The sequence below is a fragment of the Ammospiza nelsoni genome, chromosome 1 (assembly GCF_027579445.1).
Source record: "Ammospiza nelsoni isolate bAmmNel1 chromosome 1, bAmmNel1.pri, whole genome shotgun sequence".
Lineage (NCBI taxonomy): Eukaryota > Metazoa > Chordata > Aves > Passeriformes > Passerellidae > Ammospiza > Ammospiza nelsoni.
Genome location: NC_080633.1, coordinates 72790418 through 72811669, shown reverse-complemented (window position 1 = coordinate 72811669; position 21252 = coordinate 72790418). Strand labels below are relative to the sequence as shown.

The 21252-nt window shown below is 39.8% G+C and overlaps 1 protein-coding gene across 1 annotated transcript in view; it reads left to right on the top strand.

The window, feature by feature from the left end:
- Nucleotides 1-21252, top strand: part of LOC132078271 (cadherin-6) — a 96698-nt gene that overhangs the window by 31059 nt on the left and 44387 nt on the right. Inside the window, exon 2 of the mRNA XM_059480330.1 lies at nt 20176-20532. Within this exon, the coding sequence (XP_059336313.1) occupies nt 20305-20532 (228 nt within the window). The 5' untranslated portion in view covers nt 20176-20304. The remainder of the gene's footprint in view (nt 1-20175; nt 20533-21252) is intronic.

Here is a 21252-nt window from a genome sequence, read left to right as displayed (position 1 = left end):
GAATGTAGGGAAGGGTGGAAGCAGACAACTGACAAACCAGTAATTTGTTAACAGGGAGATGAAATGCAACCACAGATTTATTTATCAGACCATTCTGTTAACCTCTAATGCAACATTTCATCATTTATAATTAAGTTTTCCATTTTGTTATTAGACCTTAATAGCTAAATTGGCATCTTGCAGACTAGGCCAGGAAATACAAGCAAGCACAGGAGTTCAGGCACAATTCAGTCCCTTCATCAGTTCTCCTCAGAAGCTGCATTAGCCCCCATTTTCCCATGTTGCTGAAGTCTTGTTCCTATATCCTCTTCTGCCTATGCTGTGGTGGTGAAGGAGACCTCCTCACTCTCCACCTGCAGGTCACCTTCCCAGAACTGTTCACATGGACCCCTGGGACCCCTCCCCACCTCCTTTGTGTCGAATGTTTGCTTTGAGATCTGCAAGCTAAAATGAGCTTATTTCAACTGAGATTGGTTAAGGCATTGTGCAGCTTAACAACCTCCCTTCCTGGCAGGGTGTACAGATGAGCATTTGGTGACAAAAACTAAGCCAACACAGCTGCAGCTGAGAGAGAACATGTGGACAAGACTTTGCTCCTCCATCTGAGCCCATTCAGTTGTGTAAGGTAGAGCTGCAGCACTCTTTATGCTCCATCCACTTAGGCAGGAGCAGGGAAAAGGAAAATAAACAGGAGACAGAACTTGAGCCAAAGCTTTCCCTTTGCTACCACGCCAAAGAAAGGCAGGAGAAGAGTCTCAGATGTGGTGGTTGTGCAGTCAGATGGGCAGCTTGGGTGCTATAAATATTAGAGTGTGGTACTCAGCTTTAGCACAATCTGGTCGGAAAGGATTTTCCTCCGAGAGCCCCACCAGATCACAGTGGCTGGAGGTGGGAAATGGACTTGCATGCCATTCCAATTTGGTAGACACAGCTTGATGTCCCAGCTGAGGCTCCTGAGGGGGAATAGGAAAATGAGGGTCTAGCTTGTGAATCATGCCAAGTGTTAGCTGCCTGCCGCATTGCCTGCCTGCATCAGATTTGCATAATTTTGCCCTTTCTCAATAGCAGAAGTGCGCGCACCTGGAGGGCTTTGATGACAGAAGTACAAGTGCCTGGGGAATTCTGGCACCACCAGGGTCAGCTGGCAGCTGAGAAGAGGTTCAAAGGCTCTAAATACTGAGCCTCAGGGTCCAAATTCTCTGTCCAGGAACACTGATCATATGGGCTGTTTCATTTCAATGATTAGACAAGTATTACTTCTATTATATGAAAGTTGCTTTTGCACTTTGAGGAACCCTCTTTTTTCCTTGAATGTCACCAATCCATTAAAAATCCCACATAATAGCCACTCTTATTCCATTCCTTTATCCCATTCTTCCTGATGGGCTCATCCTTTTAAAAGTGGACAAATTATTAAAGCTTGTTCTTAAAACTCTGCCAATTATATAAGTGGCAACTGTTATCAGCCATATTTGGGAGAAAAAAGGCATCAAATTGCCTAATGCCTGGGCAGATAGTATGCAAAATCGGGGTGTTCCAACCAATGATTCTATCCAACAAACTAGGTCACTTCATGACTGTCTCCCTTGGGATTGTGACAGGTTTCATGAGGTAGGGAAGGAAGAAGGTACAATTTGCTAGTTGGAAACGGATTCTGTCCTACTCCTCTTGAAGTCAATGTAAGAAATCCTATGAATTTGAGTAGGCATAAAAAAAAGACAAAATACAATGAGTAATAAAAATTATTTTCTGGCCAGTAAGAGGTTTTTATTAAAACATTACTGAGTAGTAAAAAACAAACATGAAAGCCACAGAACTGCTCTTGACATGAATGTCTTTTTAAAAATAAACAGACATGTTTGATTATTTGTAATCCAGTATAATCCACTGTATAATATTAAATATTTTAAGAGAATTTTTCTTCCATTTGTTCTCAGCATGGTTGGCCTGAAGCCACAATCTTGTTATTTTTAAAGGCAACACTCAACTAAGGGTTTTGAATTTCTTTCATGTTGGCTCTTTTTATGGCATTTTGAAATTGATTGTGCATAGCAAATTTATAAGAGGGGAAAAAAACCTGAAACCCACAAACAAACTATGGCAGCATATTTCTCTCATGTACATGAACTCCTGGTTTCCCAGGTTTCTGCAGCAGGAGAGACTCTACAAAATAGTTGCTAGGAAAAATAAACCTGTAAGTATGGAAGAATGGTAAAAATCCTGCTTCCACAAGGCAGAAATATAACCAGTTCCTCCCTGTACCACTACCAGAGAAGGGGAAGCAGGTGGATTTCTCAGAACCCTTCAGAGCTGAGAGTGCCAGCGGTGAAAGAACTTGCCTGAGCCTCAGCCAGATATAGAGGGCTGGGGAGAATACAGCTTGGCTATGGACTGAAACCAGGGCCTAGTTCATTTTATACAGTTTTGAATGTACTGTTTAATGGCATTTTGGTGCCAAAAGATCAAGTAAATCAGTCTCTGCGAGAAACTGGATTCTTCAGTAGAAGGCAACAAAGCAATTTTTTTCTGATAGTGTTTCACTCCCTGGCAGAAAGCATGCTTTTTGCTCTGTGTCCTGGATGTACACCTAGCAGATTGAGTTTGCTACGACTGCTGTGTTGCTCCTGGTCACAACAGGTATTTTGCACCCCTGCCACATCCTCCTTCCCATTACAGCCTCTTCCGTCTGCCGTTCTCAATCTCAGCAGGATTCAGGTCTTGAATTTGAACATCCAGAATTAACTCTACCAGATTTGAAAGTCTGGGGCACAGCCCCAATGTGTATTAGTTTGGCTTTCCACTCGAGGTGTTTTGTCTCAAACAATGAAAACATATTGTACATTCAGATTAGCCTTCATTGCATTTGAGCCCAGATAACCGGCTAGGACATAGGTTATATTTCCAAATATTGTTTGGCAAACATCAGACTAGAAACATGCTTTCCTAAAAGAAAATGGAATTTCTCCAACATTAACCCATCTCCAAGAGTTGGGACTTTAATTAAAATAACAATTACTGCAAGACTTGTAATGAAATTGGGAGTCTGATCATCTCGCATTCCTGCCCTACTCAAGCTTCTAAGGTGACATCCTTTCTTCCTAAAACTTTCTGCAATGTAAAAAATGACCGAATGAGCAGCCCAATTCTCTTGTAATTTGTATAGGCCTATAACCTCTTTTGGGGATTTCTTCTTAATTTGTATTCATTCGCAACCAGCAGGGAGAATGAAAAGTGTGGCAGGGAGAAACTCATTCCAGCAGTTCTGCAGCACCCTGCAGCTTAGCAAAGGTAATTTGTGTAGTTACAGCTCTGCTTTTATTGAACACATCTGCAGCAGTCATTGGATTGGGATGTTTCCTTTATGCCTCCTTGAGAGCTAGTACATGTCCTGGGTGGAAGGCTGAATTTGAGAAATGTTCATATAGCCTGTGACCAGCTATGAGAATACAAAAGTCAGATTACTTTGATCCTATTAAACCACAGAGATACTATAACACACACACATACACACACACACAAAAAAAAGAAACAATAGAAAGGACTCATGGGTAAACAGCTATTTATTTGTTATGATCTCACCCTAAAGATTTTCATGTTAAGGCTTAATGTGATTTGGAACAGAGGTGAGCTGGGGCATGGGGTTGGAGATCAAGCCTATAAATAACAGTAAGTACAAAAAACAGTTTAAAATTTTGTTCAGATCTTTTTTTCTTGTCTAAAATAGAATTTATGGATTTTTCTCTTCTACTATTAGGATGAAAATAAAGTAGGATAAAGCAGCTTTAAAGTGCAATTAGAAGCAATTCAGGATAAAAAGCTCATCATGACTAAACAAGTGCAGCTGCAGGCAAAAGGCAGAGAAGGACTAACCCACAGCCACAAGGTTGATTTTACCCAGCCAAGCGGATTAGGAGTAGGGTTAGATACCTGGAGTGTTTGTGGCATACTGTCCCCCAGAGTGGGTGAAAGAGATGCAGTGGAAGTACACACTCCCTTTTAAACCCAGAAGGAAGTTCTGTTTGACCAAACCAAAGTTGTCTACCATTTCTTTCCCATCCCTCACAGGCTCTGAAATGTTCAGAAGCAAAATAGTGACCCGTTCTGCTTCTGATTTTCTTACTGCAGTTTTGCATTTTAATATAATTCTCGCTACACCTAGCACTACACGTATTATGTTCACATATATATGGGGAAAGAAAAAGACATTTAAAAAGTATAGATCCTACACTACACTACATAGAAGTCTGTCAAAATTTTGCACAATAGACCAGCCGACAATTAATCTTCCTTTCACCCCCAGCCACAAGCTGTGCTTACATCCCTCCACGTCAGAAAAAGCACATTCATCCATTATCTGTCTCTTTCTCGTCTCACTCACCAAACAGCTGTAATAAAAAAATCCCACCTTATAAATTACTTCAGAACACAAAGGGAAATCTCTCCATTTTGTAACAGATTGGCTAATTTAAAATGGAATGAGGATTCTATTTCCCTCATGTTTTATGCTAGCATATACTTTCTAGGACATCATATCTTGTTATCAATTTACAGCAAGTATTCATCCAGATTACTACAGGGTCCTCCAGCAAATGCAGAAACAAATTGACATTAAGAAGCCACACATTTTCTGTAGGGAGTCACCTTCTGCAAACCTTGCCTGCCCATAAGTATGCATAAAAATGCAGCTTCTGGGAAAAAAAAAAAAAAAGATTGAATTCTTATCTTGGGGGAATGGAGGAGGGAAGTTGGACTATTAATAAATCCAAATGTTAGGCTTAAAAAATTATGCAGAGTTTAAGAAGAAATGATATATTGTACTCTCCCATTTGAGAAGGAATGGCAAGGCAAGACAGACATGGCCATTTTTTCCTTGAAGACAACTCATTCTCTTTCATATGCTTATTCAGGACTCAAGACTTGAGTGCCTTTTAAGTGGGAGTCCCCACAGGAACTGCATCTTGGCCTTTCCCCACCATGTCAGTTCAATGGGTATGCAACTCCACTGAAGTGAAAGGCTCTCTTTCCCTGTTTAGCTTTCAAGAGCAGTGAGGCATGTTATTTTTTTTTCTTTTTTTATGAGGAAACCAACTTGTCTGTCACACCTTTTGCTGCAATTGGATATGAATAGGGACCCAGCCATCACTCCCAGATTCCCTGTATTCACCAGAGGGTCTATTTAAAGAGCTGATAAAGGAAGCCCCAGACACCATAAGGAAGGACACATTCTCTCAGACTTCATTGCACAGGAGCTGAATTTCAGCAGCTCTGCTCACATATTTTGTCAGCCATGGGTGCATGTCCAAAGATGTTCTTAGATTTGGAGAGATGGAGGTTAAATTGCAAAACCCAGGCTGGTGTGTTGATTACAGAGCTACTCAGGACAGCCTAGGCTTTGTCAGAGGCCACTTCAGGCCTCAGAGTATGGCAGAAAGCAAGGCTGCCTAAAGTCACCCTCATCCACATTTCCCTCAGGCATCCATACGGGCTGCACCTCTGAGATGTGGCTCCGAATTTCAATCTGCCTTGACTAATGAATTGACGCTGTCTGTTTTGGCATGGAGCTTGTCCCTGCAGTGCAAAACTGCTGAGAATAGGGGCTGCTTCCAGAGCAAAAATTGTCTCGTGACCCAGAGAGCAATCGCAGCCCTGGTGACGCGCACAGTGCCCTTCCTTCAGTGCTGCTCCGAGAGGACGGCACAGGGGACGGGCACCCACTCAGATCATTGCTGGGCTGGAACCCAGCCCCTGCACTGATGGTCGGCGTGTCAGAGTGCTGCTGGCATGAGATTAATATAAATGCATGAAAAGGTACATCTGAGGGGTGTGCCCTGAGTCTTCCTTGTCTGGCTGCATCCCAGGATCACAGCTGGATAACCAGCTGTGTTCCCAGCTCTGAAGCGCTGCCAAGCTAGAAGCCTCTTTGCTGCCACTCCTCTCTCTCCTTGCTGATACTTATTATTTTCCCTTTTCCCACACTTCTGCTGCGTAAAAATTGCCCATCTGACAAAGAGTATTACAGTCAAAATCTTATTATGGGCACAGGAGGACACACCTTTTATGCAGAGCCGACAATTAGAGTTTATTGTTAGTCTAATTATTATTTCAACAGTAAAATCAAAATTAATCAAACAGTTACTCCAAGTCCAGCTACAATGAGGCTAATATTTACAGTTCGTATTATCTAATTATTGCTAATTCCCATTAACAGTACAACCCAATTTGTTACTCATCAACTTCCTGGTATTTACCTCCTTTGTTATATCATACTCACCTTTCTTACGAGTAGAAACAGCAAATAATTAGCACCTTAAAATCTTCACTGGGAGGAATATCTTGAGTCACACGGCTGCTTGAGATTTTTATGCAGTTTGTTAATACCACTTTTTTAATTGGTGTGCAACTTTAGTAACCAGTTACTCACTTAAGAGGTGTTGGAAAAACATGCATGCTGTAATTTCATTAGGGTAAAACTATGACATTTTACAGAGTGAAGATAACACCAAAAATAAGTTGGATATTAGTTATCTGTTGGGCAATTGCTGATTCAGACAAAACAAGCTAATGTAAGCTCAGGACCAGGCAAAGACTGAAGTGGCCTATGTTCAGGTAAAACAAAATCTGCAATTTTTCAGTAGCAATGGTAAGATCTTATTTCCTAAGGTGCAGGGCTATAAAAGCTGTGCTCACGCTGGTACTGCTGATGCAGCCTTGTACGTGCCAATTACATCAGTGCTGGTGTCAGTAAAACTCTTCTTGTCTGTTCTTTTTCCAGCTACAGCCAAATAAACTTCAGTCCAAGTGTTCCATGTCACTCCCCCAAACACCTGAGGTTTTCATTCAAGCTGTTCACATCTGATAGAGTCACACTTCCATTCTGAGGAACAGTGGCTTGTGATTTGAAGCCTCCATCCTATTCTGGATGCTAACATCCACTGAATCCACTGAATCCAACGAATCACTTGAGCTATTCAGCACTGAAATTAAAGTTCATTTCCTAGTGACAATAGAAAGATTGCAATAGCCATTATTTGTTTAGTTACTAGTGTATAGCACACAGGTACAGGCATAAGAGAGTGTGTGTGTGTGTGTGTGTGTGTGTGTGTGTGTGTGTGTGTGTGTGTGTGTATATGTATATATATATTTAAATACATGCACATGTAAACTCAACACTTAGAATATGGTACTAAGTGACCATGTATCACATTTCTGAAAAACTTCAGGCACAGATAAATGGAAAGGAATGACCATCTAAAACCATAGATCTTAGACTGGAGTAGATTGGATCTTGTTTTTCCATAGATAGACTGAATCTTGGGTAATCCCTACTGCTTTACAAGTACCCATACTTGGAAAACAGTCATATTACCACCTACAAGCTAAAACAAATTGCAGTAAATCAGAAAATAGGGGTATTGGTTAGTGATTATGAGAAGGCAGAAGAGGCACATAATACTGGGGAAGAATTCCCCTCACATTACCTGTGTGTACCCAACATGTGTGTGGTGGCTAAGTTGGAAGGGTTTTGAATAGGAAAGAATCTCATTTCTGCTTTAAAACAGAAAAATAATGGATTTTTTATGTAACCGAAGAAACAACATTTCGTCGCAATACAATTCAATAGATAATGTGTAGATAGAGCTAATAAACTGCTGGTGTAACCTCAATTTGTTTTTAAACTTGTCTTCAATCCAGCAGGCAAGAAACATTATAAAACTGTAAATGTCTTACAGCTTCTTTAAGAAGAAATCATTAAAAGGAAAGTTGACAAGCCTTATGTAGAAAAAGTTTAAATCTTACAGAGTAATGAAAAAGAAACATGTATGTGTTTATGAGTATATCCATGTTCAATTTATAATAATTTCTCAGATTTTTTTGGTGTCCATATTGTCTTCTGTTTCTGCATTAGGTCTAAAATGTCACAGTATAAGAGGCTTAAATGTCATTGATTTGATTGCAGTAAGAGTTAGGTTTTTAAATGCCTTTGAAGTTCTGGTCTTTACATTCACTTTGTATGTTCAGAAATTGTTCTTTACAATTCTCACAGAACTACACTGAGAATAAATACAGTGAAGATTATTAAGTGATCAAATTCCTTGGTAATAGAGGCTATGTGGGTACCTTAGATGAATAAACACTCACAGTTTGCAGGACAGTGTGACAATTTTTGGCTTACATCGGTTTGCCCATAACTAGAGGTGAGAAGGAAACAGGAAAGCAGAAACTGGGAGGACCTTGGGATCAAAGCTAAGTGACCTTGACAGGAAGAAGGCTTTTATCTGTCCAGAAGGAAGCAGCCCAAGCTGATGACAGTCAAAATGCACTAGAAGTGCATGCAATATTTAAGATACCGAAGTGGAACGTTATGAGTGCAAATAAGTCCAATTTTTAGAAATGTATGAGATTTAATTAATTGCATTCTTTGTTGCAAAAGCATGGATTTCTCTGGATATAGTAAAGAAACATTTGATCACTTCAAATTGTATTTAAGTTCAGGTCATTTAATCTCCTGTCATAAAAACCAGGCTAACAGAAATTTTGCCAGTAAGAGTAACAAAAATTGAAAGAAGCTACAGTAGAGCTAAGAAAAGAGCTTGTCTCAAGAAAATACTTAAGACACATGGAGTCTTTCCATTAATGGAAAAATAGATGATTTAGCCCTCTCTGATGTGAAGGGAAACATCAGAGATTATACTGGCACCTCAGGTGGTCGCGTTTCGTTTCTTACTGGAAATAATTTTCTTATTTCAGAGGAATGCCTGATGAAAAGGATTTTCTGAAACAAAAGTCTCTCTTGTCCAGATTGGTATCTCCTCGGGTTTTTTTTTTTAAACAGGGACATCTGTTTATAGGCAAAAAGCTAAAATTATACAGAAATTATTTCTTTTAATTCTGCTCCTCCGAGACTACTTCTCCAGTGTTTTTGATCTTGGCTATCAATCCCGGCAACTCCATAGAATTTATTCAGAATCAAAACCAAAAACTCCAGTGAGCAAAGGCCAATTTTGCTGTCTTCATTGGCTTGCACAGAGCAATGTTCTACTGAATCCTGGACTGAGAACAACCACTTGAATCATATATTCTGTATTTTTAGGATTAGCTCCTTCAGTTGTCTAAAACGTAAAAGCAGAGCTGTCCCAGAAGCTTCTAATCCCCAATTTGCTGCATATGATGATCACATAGTTATTTAGCGTTAACAATATAGTTAAGAGTTGCAGGATGGCTCCAGTTCCCTTACATGGAAAACAATAGAAAAGAGTCTGTCTGGAACAGATTTTAAAAATAAAGCACCATATTCAAGTCTCCATTACACAAGGGGAAGATTTCAGTAATTCCATTATAAACTCCACTTCCAAAAAAACCAAACTCTGTATACACCAAAGAGATTCCACAAATAATTGCAAAGAATTTAGCGATACCAGAAACTCCAAATGCTCTAAGTCAGATTGTAGTCTTTCCTGACTTTTGTTGATGTTCTTTTACTTTTTTTTCTCCCATGCCTAAGAAGAAAACATTTTCACAGGGATTTGATCACATACATTTTATTGGTTTCAATGCCCAGAGAAAGCTCCTCACCAGAGAAGTATGCTTTAACAAAACAAGCAAAGGGGTTAGCCACCTGTATAGTATTTGATTTTCACAATGTATTTATATAGAGCTGTATGAACCAGGAGAAAAAAAAAATAAAATTGTGCAATTCAAATTTCTTCAGTATTTCTAATTAAGCAACTCATTAAGATTTTTTCAAAGAAATATTGATGTAAGTGGTATTATTAAATGCTTCAGAAGCTATTCAGTCACAAGTAACATTATTCTTTTATACATTTTCATATTCTGAGAAACATAAAATTACTAGCAAAAATATATTAAAAAGCCCTTCTCAAAGAAGAAATCCACCTCTCAGATTAGTGATTTGAAAAGCAAGTATGCATGTTTCCTATTCAAGAAACTTCAAGAGTTTCAGAAACATCACTCACTGTTCACAAAACCTCAGTTAAATAATGAGTCATCATGGCTGGAAATACACACTGAAGTGGTAAAGTTTATTGCCTCACCTGTAGTCACAGGTTGAATGTAGCTGCTTCTGCCATGCACTTGAACAATGAATAAATATCATCCTTCTGGAAATAGAATGTGCTACTTGTCAAATTGCTAGAACATCCCTGCCAGCATAGCATGGTATTTATTCACCCTGAGTGAACCATAAGCATGCCTTCTTCCTATTTTAATACCCATCATTCAGTCCTAATAACTCTGAAGTCGCTCAGAAATGGTCAGTCCCTCTCACTGCTGCAGCTGCTTCCTCATGCTAGTCCTCCTGGGCTATCCTGGCTATCTCCACCCTCTGCCATCCAGTCTAGCCCTGCTTGAGAGTTCCTAGATCCTTAACAAGATCACAAGTAGGATCAAAAGATCTAAGAAGGGAGACCAGCCCGTCTTCATTAGCTCTCCTCTCTTGCTACAGCTTCTTAAGCTGTGTAATTAATAAGGGTAACATTAGGAAGCTTTTATAGATTCTATAGTGTTTTAGTGTAGCCAGTTACTATCATGATCAAAGAAATAACAGACCTTTCATCAAAAAAGAGGCATGACCTCCTAATCTGCAGTTCTTTTAATAGCACATTCATAATGAAATTAGTCTTAATGGGCATCTCTGCATTTTCTAGTTGACTTCTCCCATTGGAGTATGTCTGCACAGATGGAGTTTGCTTGCCCACAATGAGCTGAGCATTGCAGGCATTTCTGATTTGGTAGCACTCTGCACCCATTTCATATTGGTAAATGGCCATGAAAGTCTATGAGAGAGAGAAGAAAGCTCCTTACAATCAAATGCAAAGTCAAAGTTTAGCTGTTTCTATCATGCCCAGGTTCCAGTACCTTATGTCCCACCTCGTTTGTTTTCCCCTAACTTCAGAGTGGGAAATTAGCATATGTTTCTGTCAAGAAGCCAGGAAAAATGAACTGAGCACTGAGCCTCTAGCAGAGAGGAAGATGCAAGCAGCAGCTGGTGAATGGGAAACTGCTTGAGAAAGACAACTGCTTTGCTGTGCCACAGATGAAATGGGGCTCACTGGGAGCAGGGGTAGCGAGGAGAGTCCCTGTAGCAGCGAGCTGTGAAACATAGGCAGGAAAGATTACAGTCACTAAAAGAAAATAATAAAAAAAAAGAGATACAGCAGCCATCGTATTTGGCATTGTGGCTATCCTAGAAATGTGAGTTTACGGACAGCTGTAAATAAAATATACAAAAGAATAGTATAAAAGAATAATATAAAAGAATAATCTCCTTTGTACACAGGAAAAGTGCATAAGTTCTAAAATGCCTAAATTAGAATTGTGGGAGTTCTGCTTACCTGTTTGCCCTCACTTGCTAAAATGATTCTCTTGTTAGAGTATCTGGGTTTCTTTGGAAGGGAATAAATCAGGATTTTAGCAATTAATATCATATTTCACGCTCTGCCCAAAACACCCCTGTCAAAGAATTTTCTTTTACTTGTGTCTGTTATTGAACTGCCTAATTGCTACTGTGAAAAATAGTCAGTCTTTGATGAGAAGATATGCCTGTGCCTATTGAAAAAGACGCCTTGCCTCCCCCTTTATTTTATTCCTGGCTGTGCATGTGGCAGTGTAGCCTGTGCCTTCATTATCACTCTACAATACTTCAGGGAGAACTGCAATGCCACTAAAGCATCTGCAAGCCCAGATTTTTCTCCTGTGTTTGGAGAGTATCGCTGACACTTTGGCTTTGAGTAATTGCTGATCAGCACAGAAAGGATCTGTTGCCTGTGGTTCTGTCTTACTTATGGGAGTTTGTGGATAATTTTCCTCAGATGGCATGAGGGTAGATACCTAATAAATGGTAGGCTGAGTGTGCGTGGAATGAAGCTAAACAGGGTATCTCCCCTAGAGCGAGAGAAACAGTTTTAAGGGAAAAGCTGACCATTTTTCTTATTTTTTCTTTAATGTGTCCAAAAATTTTTAATAGTTTCCTTACCAGATATTTTTGAGTGGTGGCATCCCATACCATTCTCAGAATGGAGTCTTGTGTAAAATAGCTCTATTTTTTTTTTTTTTAACAATGAAGAGCCTAAAATGTCACTGATCACTTCTGAGAGCATGTCTAGGAGACTTCCAAATTCCAGTGTCCAAACAGAAATACAACAGCAGATATTCAGACCATGCAGCTTTTTCAGTGGGAGACAAAGAACTTTATGTTAGACACTTGATGGTCACATAAGAGTCTTTCTATTATCTGGATAGGAAGGCCAGGCTCCTTTTCAGACATCAAATTTTGATGCATAGCATAGACTGAATTTCTTTTTGATGACACACCTGTTTTGAAGAACCTGCAAAGGGTTAGGGAAAACCACAGCTTTATAATTTGATAGCAGCTTAGTGCCTGTCTGAGAAAAACAGTAACTTACACAACGAGATGATAATGCTGCAGACTTACATCAAGAACTGCAACAGGAAATAAGATTTTCCTACATTTTCATGGCTTCAGGGTTACTTGGAGTGCTGCTGGAAACTCTGGCTGTAGTTCCATGCACATCTGCTACCTCTCTGCCATTAAGGTACTCATCAGGAATAAAAAATATGCATATCAAATATGCATAGCAGTAGGAGCTCTACTGATTTGTTCTTCTACTAAACGTAGTTGATTGCTTGGCTGTTTTAGTCTTCTATCAAGGAACAACTTAATGTAATTTACAGTATTAGTCTGTACTATCTGCTAGTCACATACCTGTCCCTGGTTTAGATTAGAACGCAGCATTAGCAGGTGCGTCCTGCTGCAAGGGGACATGGAAATGCTGCGGAGGCCTGTCCCCACATCACCTGCAAAGGCAGAAGAAGCTGGAAGCCCTTTGCAAGACCAGCTCCTGCTCGGTGTTAATGCCACCCAGAGGCAGCTCACAAAGAGGACAGGATCAGCTAGGGCTGTGTCTGTCCTTCCTCTCCCATATCACTCCTTGCAGAGGTGACCAGCCTGTGATACCTACCTAAGGTTGCTGCTTCTGCTTTCACACCCAGGGAATGCCAGATCCTTTTCCAGGTGCTCCAGCTACAGTGTTCATACACCCCCCAGCTCATTACCAATGTCCAGCACTGTGCAAAAGGTGCAAAGCTGCTTGTGCTGCTTAAAGCACAGATAGGATGACTTGGAGTTCCATCAGAAAGGAAGAATAATATCCTCAGGTTACAATACTGCTGTAAACCTCAAGAATCCACATCCAGATTCCAGCCCTTCCACAGAATATCTTCCACAGGTATTCTTGAATGACCACAGAAATGTCACTTAATGCAGCCATACAATGAAAACAAGATTTCCTTTTCTGTGCCATTCTTCTGTCTTGCGTGTTGAGACTGTTTTTGCACAGTGGGTAAAAGATACACTCCCAGTGTGGCTAACTACAGAGACTGAGAGTGGGCATCTCTGGAACAAGATGACACTAAGGATCTTTCCAAATGCCAGGTGGAAAAAAAAATCAAAATCTCTGAGAACAGACAAATACCATCATCATTTCACACAACACCTATTGAATAAATTCTCACAGTCATCTTTTGGCATGGCCATTCATGACCTTAAGAAGGAGATACACTTCTCACTTCCCCTCTTTTGTCAGTGTGTGCTTCTGTGAGGCCTGGTACTCTCACTAGGTCCACTAGGATTAAATCAGTTGTATTGTACAAAACCACCATGTTAATAGTTCCCAGTGCAGGATGGAGGTAGTAGTTATCTTAGTATTTCTACTGCATTTAGTTATTTTTATAGTGCTGCACCTTTTTTCCTGCTGAGAGAACTGAATAAAAAAATTACTTTGAAAGACATTATAATCAACGGCTGCTGGCTGCAATTACATTGTGTACTTGATGTCTTCATAAAGTACCTCTAGTTTAAACCCACAAATCTTTCAGTTTGAATTCTCTCTTGGCTCTGTTCTGTTTTGTTATTTCAGTGGTGTATTTACAGGAATGATCGCTAGAGTACATGGGTTTATATAACAAAGATATAAAAAAAGTTATCAGAAGATTAAAATTTCATCAGCTATCTTTACACTGGAAAAGTGGCATTTTGTTCCATTTATGACTGATATTTACAAAGGCAAGCCTTGTGGACAATAAAGAAAAAAAAGCATTTGGGTTTCAGCGCTGTAAAAGCTTATTCACACTTAAGACTATTAGATGAAGACTTTCAGATCTCAATGTTCATAAGAGAGAAATAATTGTAAAGTAATCTCAAACTTAACAATGGCGTTTTAAGTCCAAGTCAATTATGGACAAGTCTGCAGTGTTACAGCTTCTGAGCACATGAAACTTAGCTATTACTGAAAATATCCAGCAAGAAATTCTTTGCTATATGTGAAAATGTATTAATATGATTTATTAAAATGTATTAATATGATACTGAGAATAAGTGAATATGATAAATTTGGAAGCTTCTATTTTTTGAAGTTAGCTGGAATACTTTTTTTTTTTTCTCTGAGCAACTAATGTCACTTTAACCTTTCCCCTTCCATGGTAAGAAAGTAATTTTTTTTCAGATTTTCCTCAGAGACTTAATAATTTCCTTGCAGTCTGCCTCCAGGCTAGCAGAATCACATTCTTCACATTAGATAGGATGGCCCCAAGGACACCCTAGGGTCCTGGCTTCTCTGACTAATTCAAATTCTCCTAGGGACTTGGACATTGCTCCTTTGGCTTTGCAGTAAGGTAAAATCCAAGCAACAGATCACCAGATCATTACCTAGAATGCCTCATTCCATACCCCAGACTCTCACATCTGATGCAGTAAATGCAGAAATCACTATTTAGCCATTTTTCTCCTCCCCCGTTAATGCTTTCCTCACCTTTGGTTCCTCAGGCTTTGACAATGAGTTGTTGATGTCTTGCCCTGTCACAGACCTGACAGATTTAACACTTGCACATGATGTTTGAGCCAGGGGAGAGTCCTTCCAGCAAGACTACGTGAGTACAGAGGGTTCCTCTCACTGCAGGGTCTCGCTGGGGGACTGGGAAGTGACTCTCCTGCGTAGGGAAGCTGTGAATCCAGAGCCTGCAGTCCAGGTACTGCCACTGCCAGTTGGCTCTGTAGAATTGTTTGGGCTTTAAGCAGACTCAGCCTGACAGACTTAATTGGTGCTGATTGGGTAAGCATCTAGATAATGATGTCAGAATATTTTTAATGTGTTCTCACGTAAACTACAAAATTAAATATAAATTAGAGCTTTCAGAGTAGAATCCTTCTTTTCTTCCGAAGATACTGCTGGTAAACACTTCATATGATGATGAAGCCAGGGAGTAGTTTGTATCTTTCTATCAACAACTCTAAATTAGACCTGATTTGGGGGCAGTAAAGGTACATACACTTGTGCATTCGTAGTGTAATCTGCTAGATTGAGAGAGTAGGGTCTATTCTTCATCTTTGTGCATCTTTCTCTAAGAACTTAAGCAAACTCCATAAGGATAGGGGCAATTTGTTGTGTCACATAAATAAATATGTAAATAAATAAACATGCCTCAAGCCCTAAAACATCTCCCATGCTCAGTTTCCTATATGCAATGACAAAGCGAATATTAACTTTCACCTGCTCATTCAGTTTCTGTGAGAGAATAGCGAGACATTATCAGTGCTTCAAAACACAGCTGATGTTCATTCAGTGTGCTAATGGACCTTAATCCAAACCTGTGAAGCTTTGTATGCAGAGCTCAAACAATGAAACTGTACCTCAATGGCCAGGGAATAAAGGATCTATTAAACTGCCAGTTCTGTTTGATTAAAGGTTGTATCAAAAACTTTAGAGACGCCGATGGTTGCTAGCCTATTTAGAAGCTATTTAAAATCTAATTATCAGCAGCCCATAACATCCAGGATGTATAAATTCATACAGTAGCATATTTGAATGCTTGGGTTGAGAAAAGAAATTTTCCTAAAGTCCTGACTCTAGTATGCTTTATAAAGAATATTTCTTTGAGAATCTGCTGATAGAGTGACCACTATGGGGTTGAACATAGTGAAGGAATGAGGAAAAGCTGTTTTCCCTCTCCTTGCTGATGCCCCTCATGGGAAGGGTCTTTGCTAGTCTGGTTTATTTAACAACCAGCTGGGAAGACCATTACAATGCACAGAGCTGAGCAGGAGCAGAGGTGGAACCTCTTTGGGGCTCCTCATGTCAGGAATCTGTTCCTGATGCCTGTCACTATGCCAGAAAGGCATCTCCAGGGCAGGGCTCCCTGATTCATAGAAGTAACTCCAATGGATGCATTTCCTTTTTGATTTATATTTTAAATACTTGGATATTGCTCTGAAAGGATGTAAATTTGCACTGAGTTCTCACATTAAGACATTACATTAATGAAGTGTTGGAGAGGGTGAATAGAGAGGCTGACTATGACTACTATCACCTGGGGGAAATAATTTTGAAATTGATACTTATAGTGATTAAGCAATTGTCTGAGGTTTAAATCTTTCAAAGAGGCATGAACATAAACTTCAGATCTGCAACTTGTCACACACTGAAGAAAGTTCTGTAGCTGCAAGTGACATTGCTTTTATCCTAACTATGACCATAGCTAAAGTTAGGCTGGGATTTTTTTTTTTTAAGCTTGTATGTGCACATTCCTTCTTTTCTTGTAAAAAAGCCCATATTTGCTATACATTTGAGCTGGCAGAGCTAAGCCAGTTGTCTGAGGCTGTTGTACACTAAAATTGTTTTTCACTCTTGACAGTTGATTACACAGCAAGTTCCCCAGCCACCTAACCAGCTGATGGTTGAGAGAAATGCCATGTTTAAAGTGCCTGTTTTTACCGGACTTTGTGCAATGTGAAGAAAAAATTTCAGCCCCCATCCCTGGGTCCCATCAGTTATATTTGCACATCTACACTTAAAGAAAAGAAAATCTCCCTGGTGAATGACTTGTTTTCAAACTAAAGAGAGATTGCACAAGAAAAACTATTCCATTGCAGAGACCTCCTCTCTGGAGCATGAGACACTGGGACTGGAGCACAGAATGGCATTTAAGAGCCACAAGAGCTCACCCTACTAAAGGCTCAGCTCAGAGTGTAGTGCTCTGTCTTTTTTATTCACTCTACTAAATTTGTCACTATGACCATAAAAGAGTAATCAGCACCCATAGGGCAGAGACACCCTGGATTCAGCTGGTACTTACCCCAGTTGCACGCTTTAGCCAGGGTCTGTACAGGTGTGTCTCCTCTCCTGCCTCTCCCAGGGAAGCTGCTGGGGCTTAGCTGCTCTGCTGCATCATGAGGGCTGTGCAGTCAAGAAGGACATTACAGATCATGCCCTTATTTCAGCATTTTGGACACATCTCTGCAGGGGAGAGTAAAGGGCTGTATTTCACAGCTATGATATCATTCCTGTAAGCTATAATTCAGCATGAGCCACTATAAAACCTTTCCCATGACATCAGAGCTGTGAAATATAGCTGACTTCAAGTGCAGAAAATTCCCCCACAGGAATAATTGTTTCCTGGCAATTGGTATTTGAAGGACTGATCCTTTAAAAGGCTGGCACAAATCCCATCTAGGTAATGCTGGTCCAGGCAGCACTTCTCTGGAAATGTTATGTGCGGGAGCAGAGGTTTGGAGCCCCACCACAGGATCTGGCCATAGAGGAGCCTGTCAGGTGATGATTTTCACTTCCTTATGCTTCAAAAATACAGGCAGACCTCCCTAATAGCAAAGTAGTAGGTTTGCTCATGTGCTGTACTCCCTACATCTTTCCACATCTGCCCTCCAAACACAGATGATCCTGATATGTCCATCCTGGTACCTGGCAGCTCACCAGGTCTGCCCCTGCTTGGGGCAGTACTTAACTCACCTGGGCAGGTCCCAACAACCCCCCACAGCAACCTGGCAAGAAAATGGAAGTCAGAAATGCTGTGTGAGACACAATTTCCTCTTCCATACCACATGAAGGAGGATGTCCACTTGAATAGAGTCCAGTGGGAGCCAGGGTAATAATCGATGTTGGCAGAGCCATAAAGGACAGGACCTTACACCGGTCAGAAGGGTACAGGAGGAGAAAAGAGACTATAGACATGGAGAGGGTTAAAGCCACCTCAGCTCTCCCTATCCTGGTGTCTGAATCTGCTGAACCAGCTGCTTGTGTCCTGCTCTAGCAACCTGCACTCTGGTTTGCTGCTGCTCCATCAGTTGAACTGAAAGCAATTGTTGAACACATTGTAAAGCTTAGTTATGCCAGCTTTCCCTGTTCCTCCTCTGGGAAGGTCTTGTTGTGAATGCAGCTCTGTTCTTGCTGTTCTCTCTCTGTGTCTATGGTTACGTGCATGTGTGAATACACCCAGGGGTCTGTGTCTCTCTCACAAACTCTCAAAGCTGTGTGTGGACACAACTCCCATGACCTGCAGGACAAAGTTGTCTTTCCCTGGCTAATAAGAAAGCTAGCTACAACCCTTCCCTCTTCTCCAGAAGAAATTACACTGTGTCAGAATTAATTGTATTATTTACATTCTTCCTCTTAATGCTAAAAATCTTACTCCTTCTCGCACAGAAGTTACCTCTTAACTTATTTTACCTTTTGAAACAGTAAAATGATATTGTTGGAACAGTCCCGTTCTATTACTTACTATTAATATAAAAGCTAAGTGCTATTTCTTTATAGAAAATTATTTACTAACAGGAACTCTAAGAGACTTAAGGTTATTTCATACAATTTATTACCAAGAACAACGACAGAGAGAGAAGAATAGTTAATCCGAGGCATTGCAGGTGCTGTAACTCCTTCAGCATAGCTCAAAGGCTAAATTCTGTCTAATGTACACCTTTAAATAGACAAAAACATACTATAGGTGAAAAAAATCGTCTTTGATGTAGAATATGATCGATGTAGTGTTTTATGAAGCACAATGAAACAGACGAAAAATTTATTTTCAATTTCGTATAGTCAGATTGTCATTCCACAGTCCAAATACTGCGAGATGCTGTATTGAATCTTGAGTTGGTTCAGAATGATTTGTTGGGTTTTGATCGGAATGGTGAAAAAAAAAAAACCCTAACTTTTTTTCAAAGAGCATCAGTGAGAAAGAAAATAAAAATTAATCAAATTATCTTTCTCTGAGGTTATAGATCTGTTTGAACTAAAAATTCAATGAAGTGTTTACAACAAAAATATATGTTGTGGAATGTTTCTGTCAACTAATTCAGATTTCTTCACATTCTAAAATGTTCCAAAGCTGTTCATTAGGCACTGCTTACCTGAGACACATGGTATATTTTCTTCCTTTTGAATAGAAGCTTTCAGCTTTTTCAAAAACAGAAGAGCTGTTCACATTACTCTGGGGCACTGTATCTGTAGTACAAGCTTTTTGCATGTTGAAAATTATGCAGTATTCAGAGACAGAGATAATTTTTGTAATTATTTTGTAGGTGCACTGATATTTAGTATTGTAACAGTAGGAAGCAGTAGATAGTAAAAACCCACACATAGCAATGAACTAGCTGCAGTTTGTTTTCTATTTTTAGAAGTTATTCATAAAAGCATTTACATTCATAACTATGTATTTAAAGATTCAAAACTCTGGCCATAGATGATGAGAAAACTAAAATGTCCACTTCATGTCCTATGCAATAACAAGCAGGTGTTATTATGTGTGAGATATTGATAAATACACACATTTATTTCACTAAGCTGTTAAGCCAGGTTGATTCCTTTCTAAATGGAGTCAAAGGCAAAACTCCTTAAATGTGATGGAAAAATCTTGGAGTTAAGTCCAGTCTTTTCAGTCCATAACTATAGCAACAGAATGCTCCTGGGAAGACAGTGTGCAGTTTTGCTAGCACTTCTTTAATGTAATATGGTAACTCCATCAAGATCCCCAGTAAGAAAGTAATTAGTTGCATCCCAAAGTTCAGACAGTAAAAAGAGAAATACTTGGCTTGCCGTTATAAATGAAGGGAAGCAAATGGGATTAAAGGGGACCCACACATACCCTGAATCCCAGCATCATGATTCCTGCCCCATACTTGATATGGATCCACTCAGATCATTTATAGGACCATTTGCAACATTTTTGAATCAGAAACAGCCCAGGTTTTCAGCAATCATTATTACTCATTCACCTTGTGGACTTATTGCTTCAGTGATGACAGTTAAGTACCTTTGGAAATGCTAAAAGAGTTGCTATTTTTCTTTTCAGAGATCCTTTGAGACTGCAAAGACTATTTAAAGAAGGAAGACGGCATGAGATTGGATTTAGTGCAGTAAAGTAGGTTAATTTGAGGACAACACAAAAAAATCATTATTTAGAACTACTGGTGTTGCCGTGATGAGAACTTACCATTGCTTCTGGCTGCTGTTTTGGGCTGGTCAGCCCCACCAAAGTTTCTTAACTCCATTATCCAAAAGGACTAGCGGCTTTCCAGAAAAGGAAAAGGTTTTGGTGTTGTCTGGAAACAGCAGGCAAGACCTCCATCGTTCCAAAAGGAGCTGGATGTGGAATCAGTTCTTTTTATTGGAGGAATACACAGGAACTGACTACCAGTATGTTGGCAAGGTAAGTAACTTTCATATGCATCTATGTTTTGATTTTAGAAGCACTGGAAAGCCAGCATTACCAAGTAGGGAAGAACAATGCCTGCTACAACTTTTAGTTTGTGTTCTGTGTGCCCAGCCTCTGCTGAGGAGTAATTCAGTGGAAAGGTCTGTGCACTTCAGTTTCAGAATGCAATCAACAAGTCTTCATTTAACCAGGAAGTCCCATGGCAAATCACTGGCAATTCTATTAAAGATTTTGTATTTTGTTTTGTGTCTGGAAATAATGCAGCTTAATTATAGGCTAGATTTTTAGCTTTAAACTGGGATATGTGTTTTCCCGTGTGCTTACTAATTTTGCTGTAGTCAAACTATTTAAACCAGGAGAGGTTTAGAGCTAAGTTGGGATTCACAGTACTTACATTTTTGGTGAGGATTCTCTCTACCCAGCTAAAGGTAATTGTTTTCCTTTTTATTACCCACTGCACACAGCAATGCTACAGCCATTTTCTGATGAGGTTTTGTGGTGCCACTGATCTGTGTGAAATGACCTTCACACCACCAGCCATGCTACTACAAAGCATGGTTGAAGCACACTGTGCATGTACACTAAGAAGCAACAGGCAGCTGAAAATTTCTGATCTCAAAGCATACTGTTAGCTGGGAAAGGGTAAAAAAAAAATTTTAAAAGAAAAGTGACAGCTTTACTCTGAGAACATCCACCTCCCTGAGCAGCAGATTC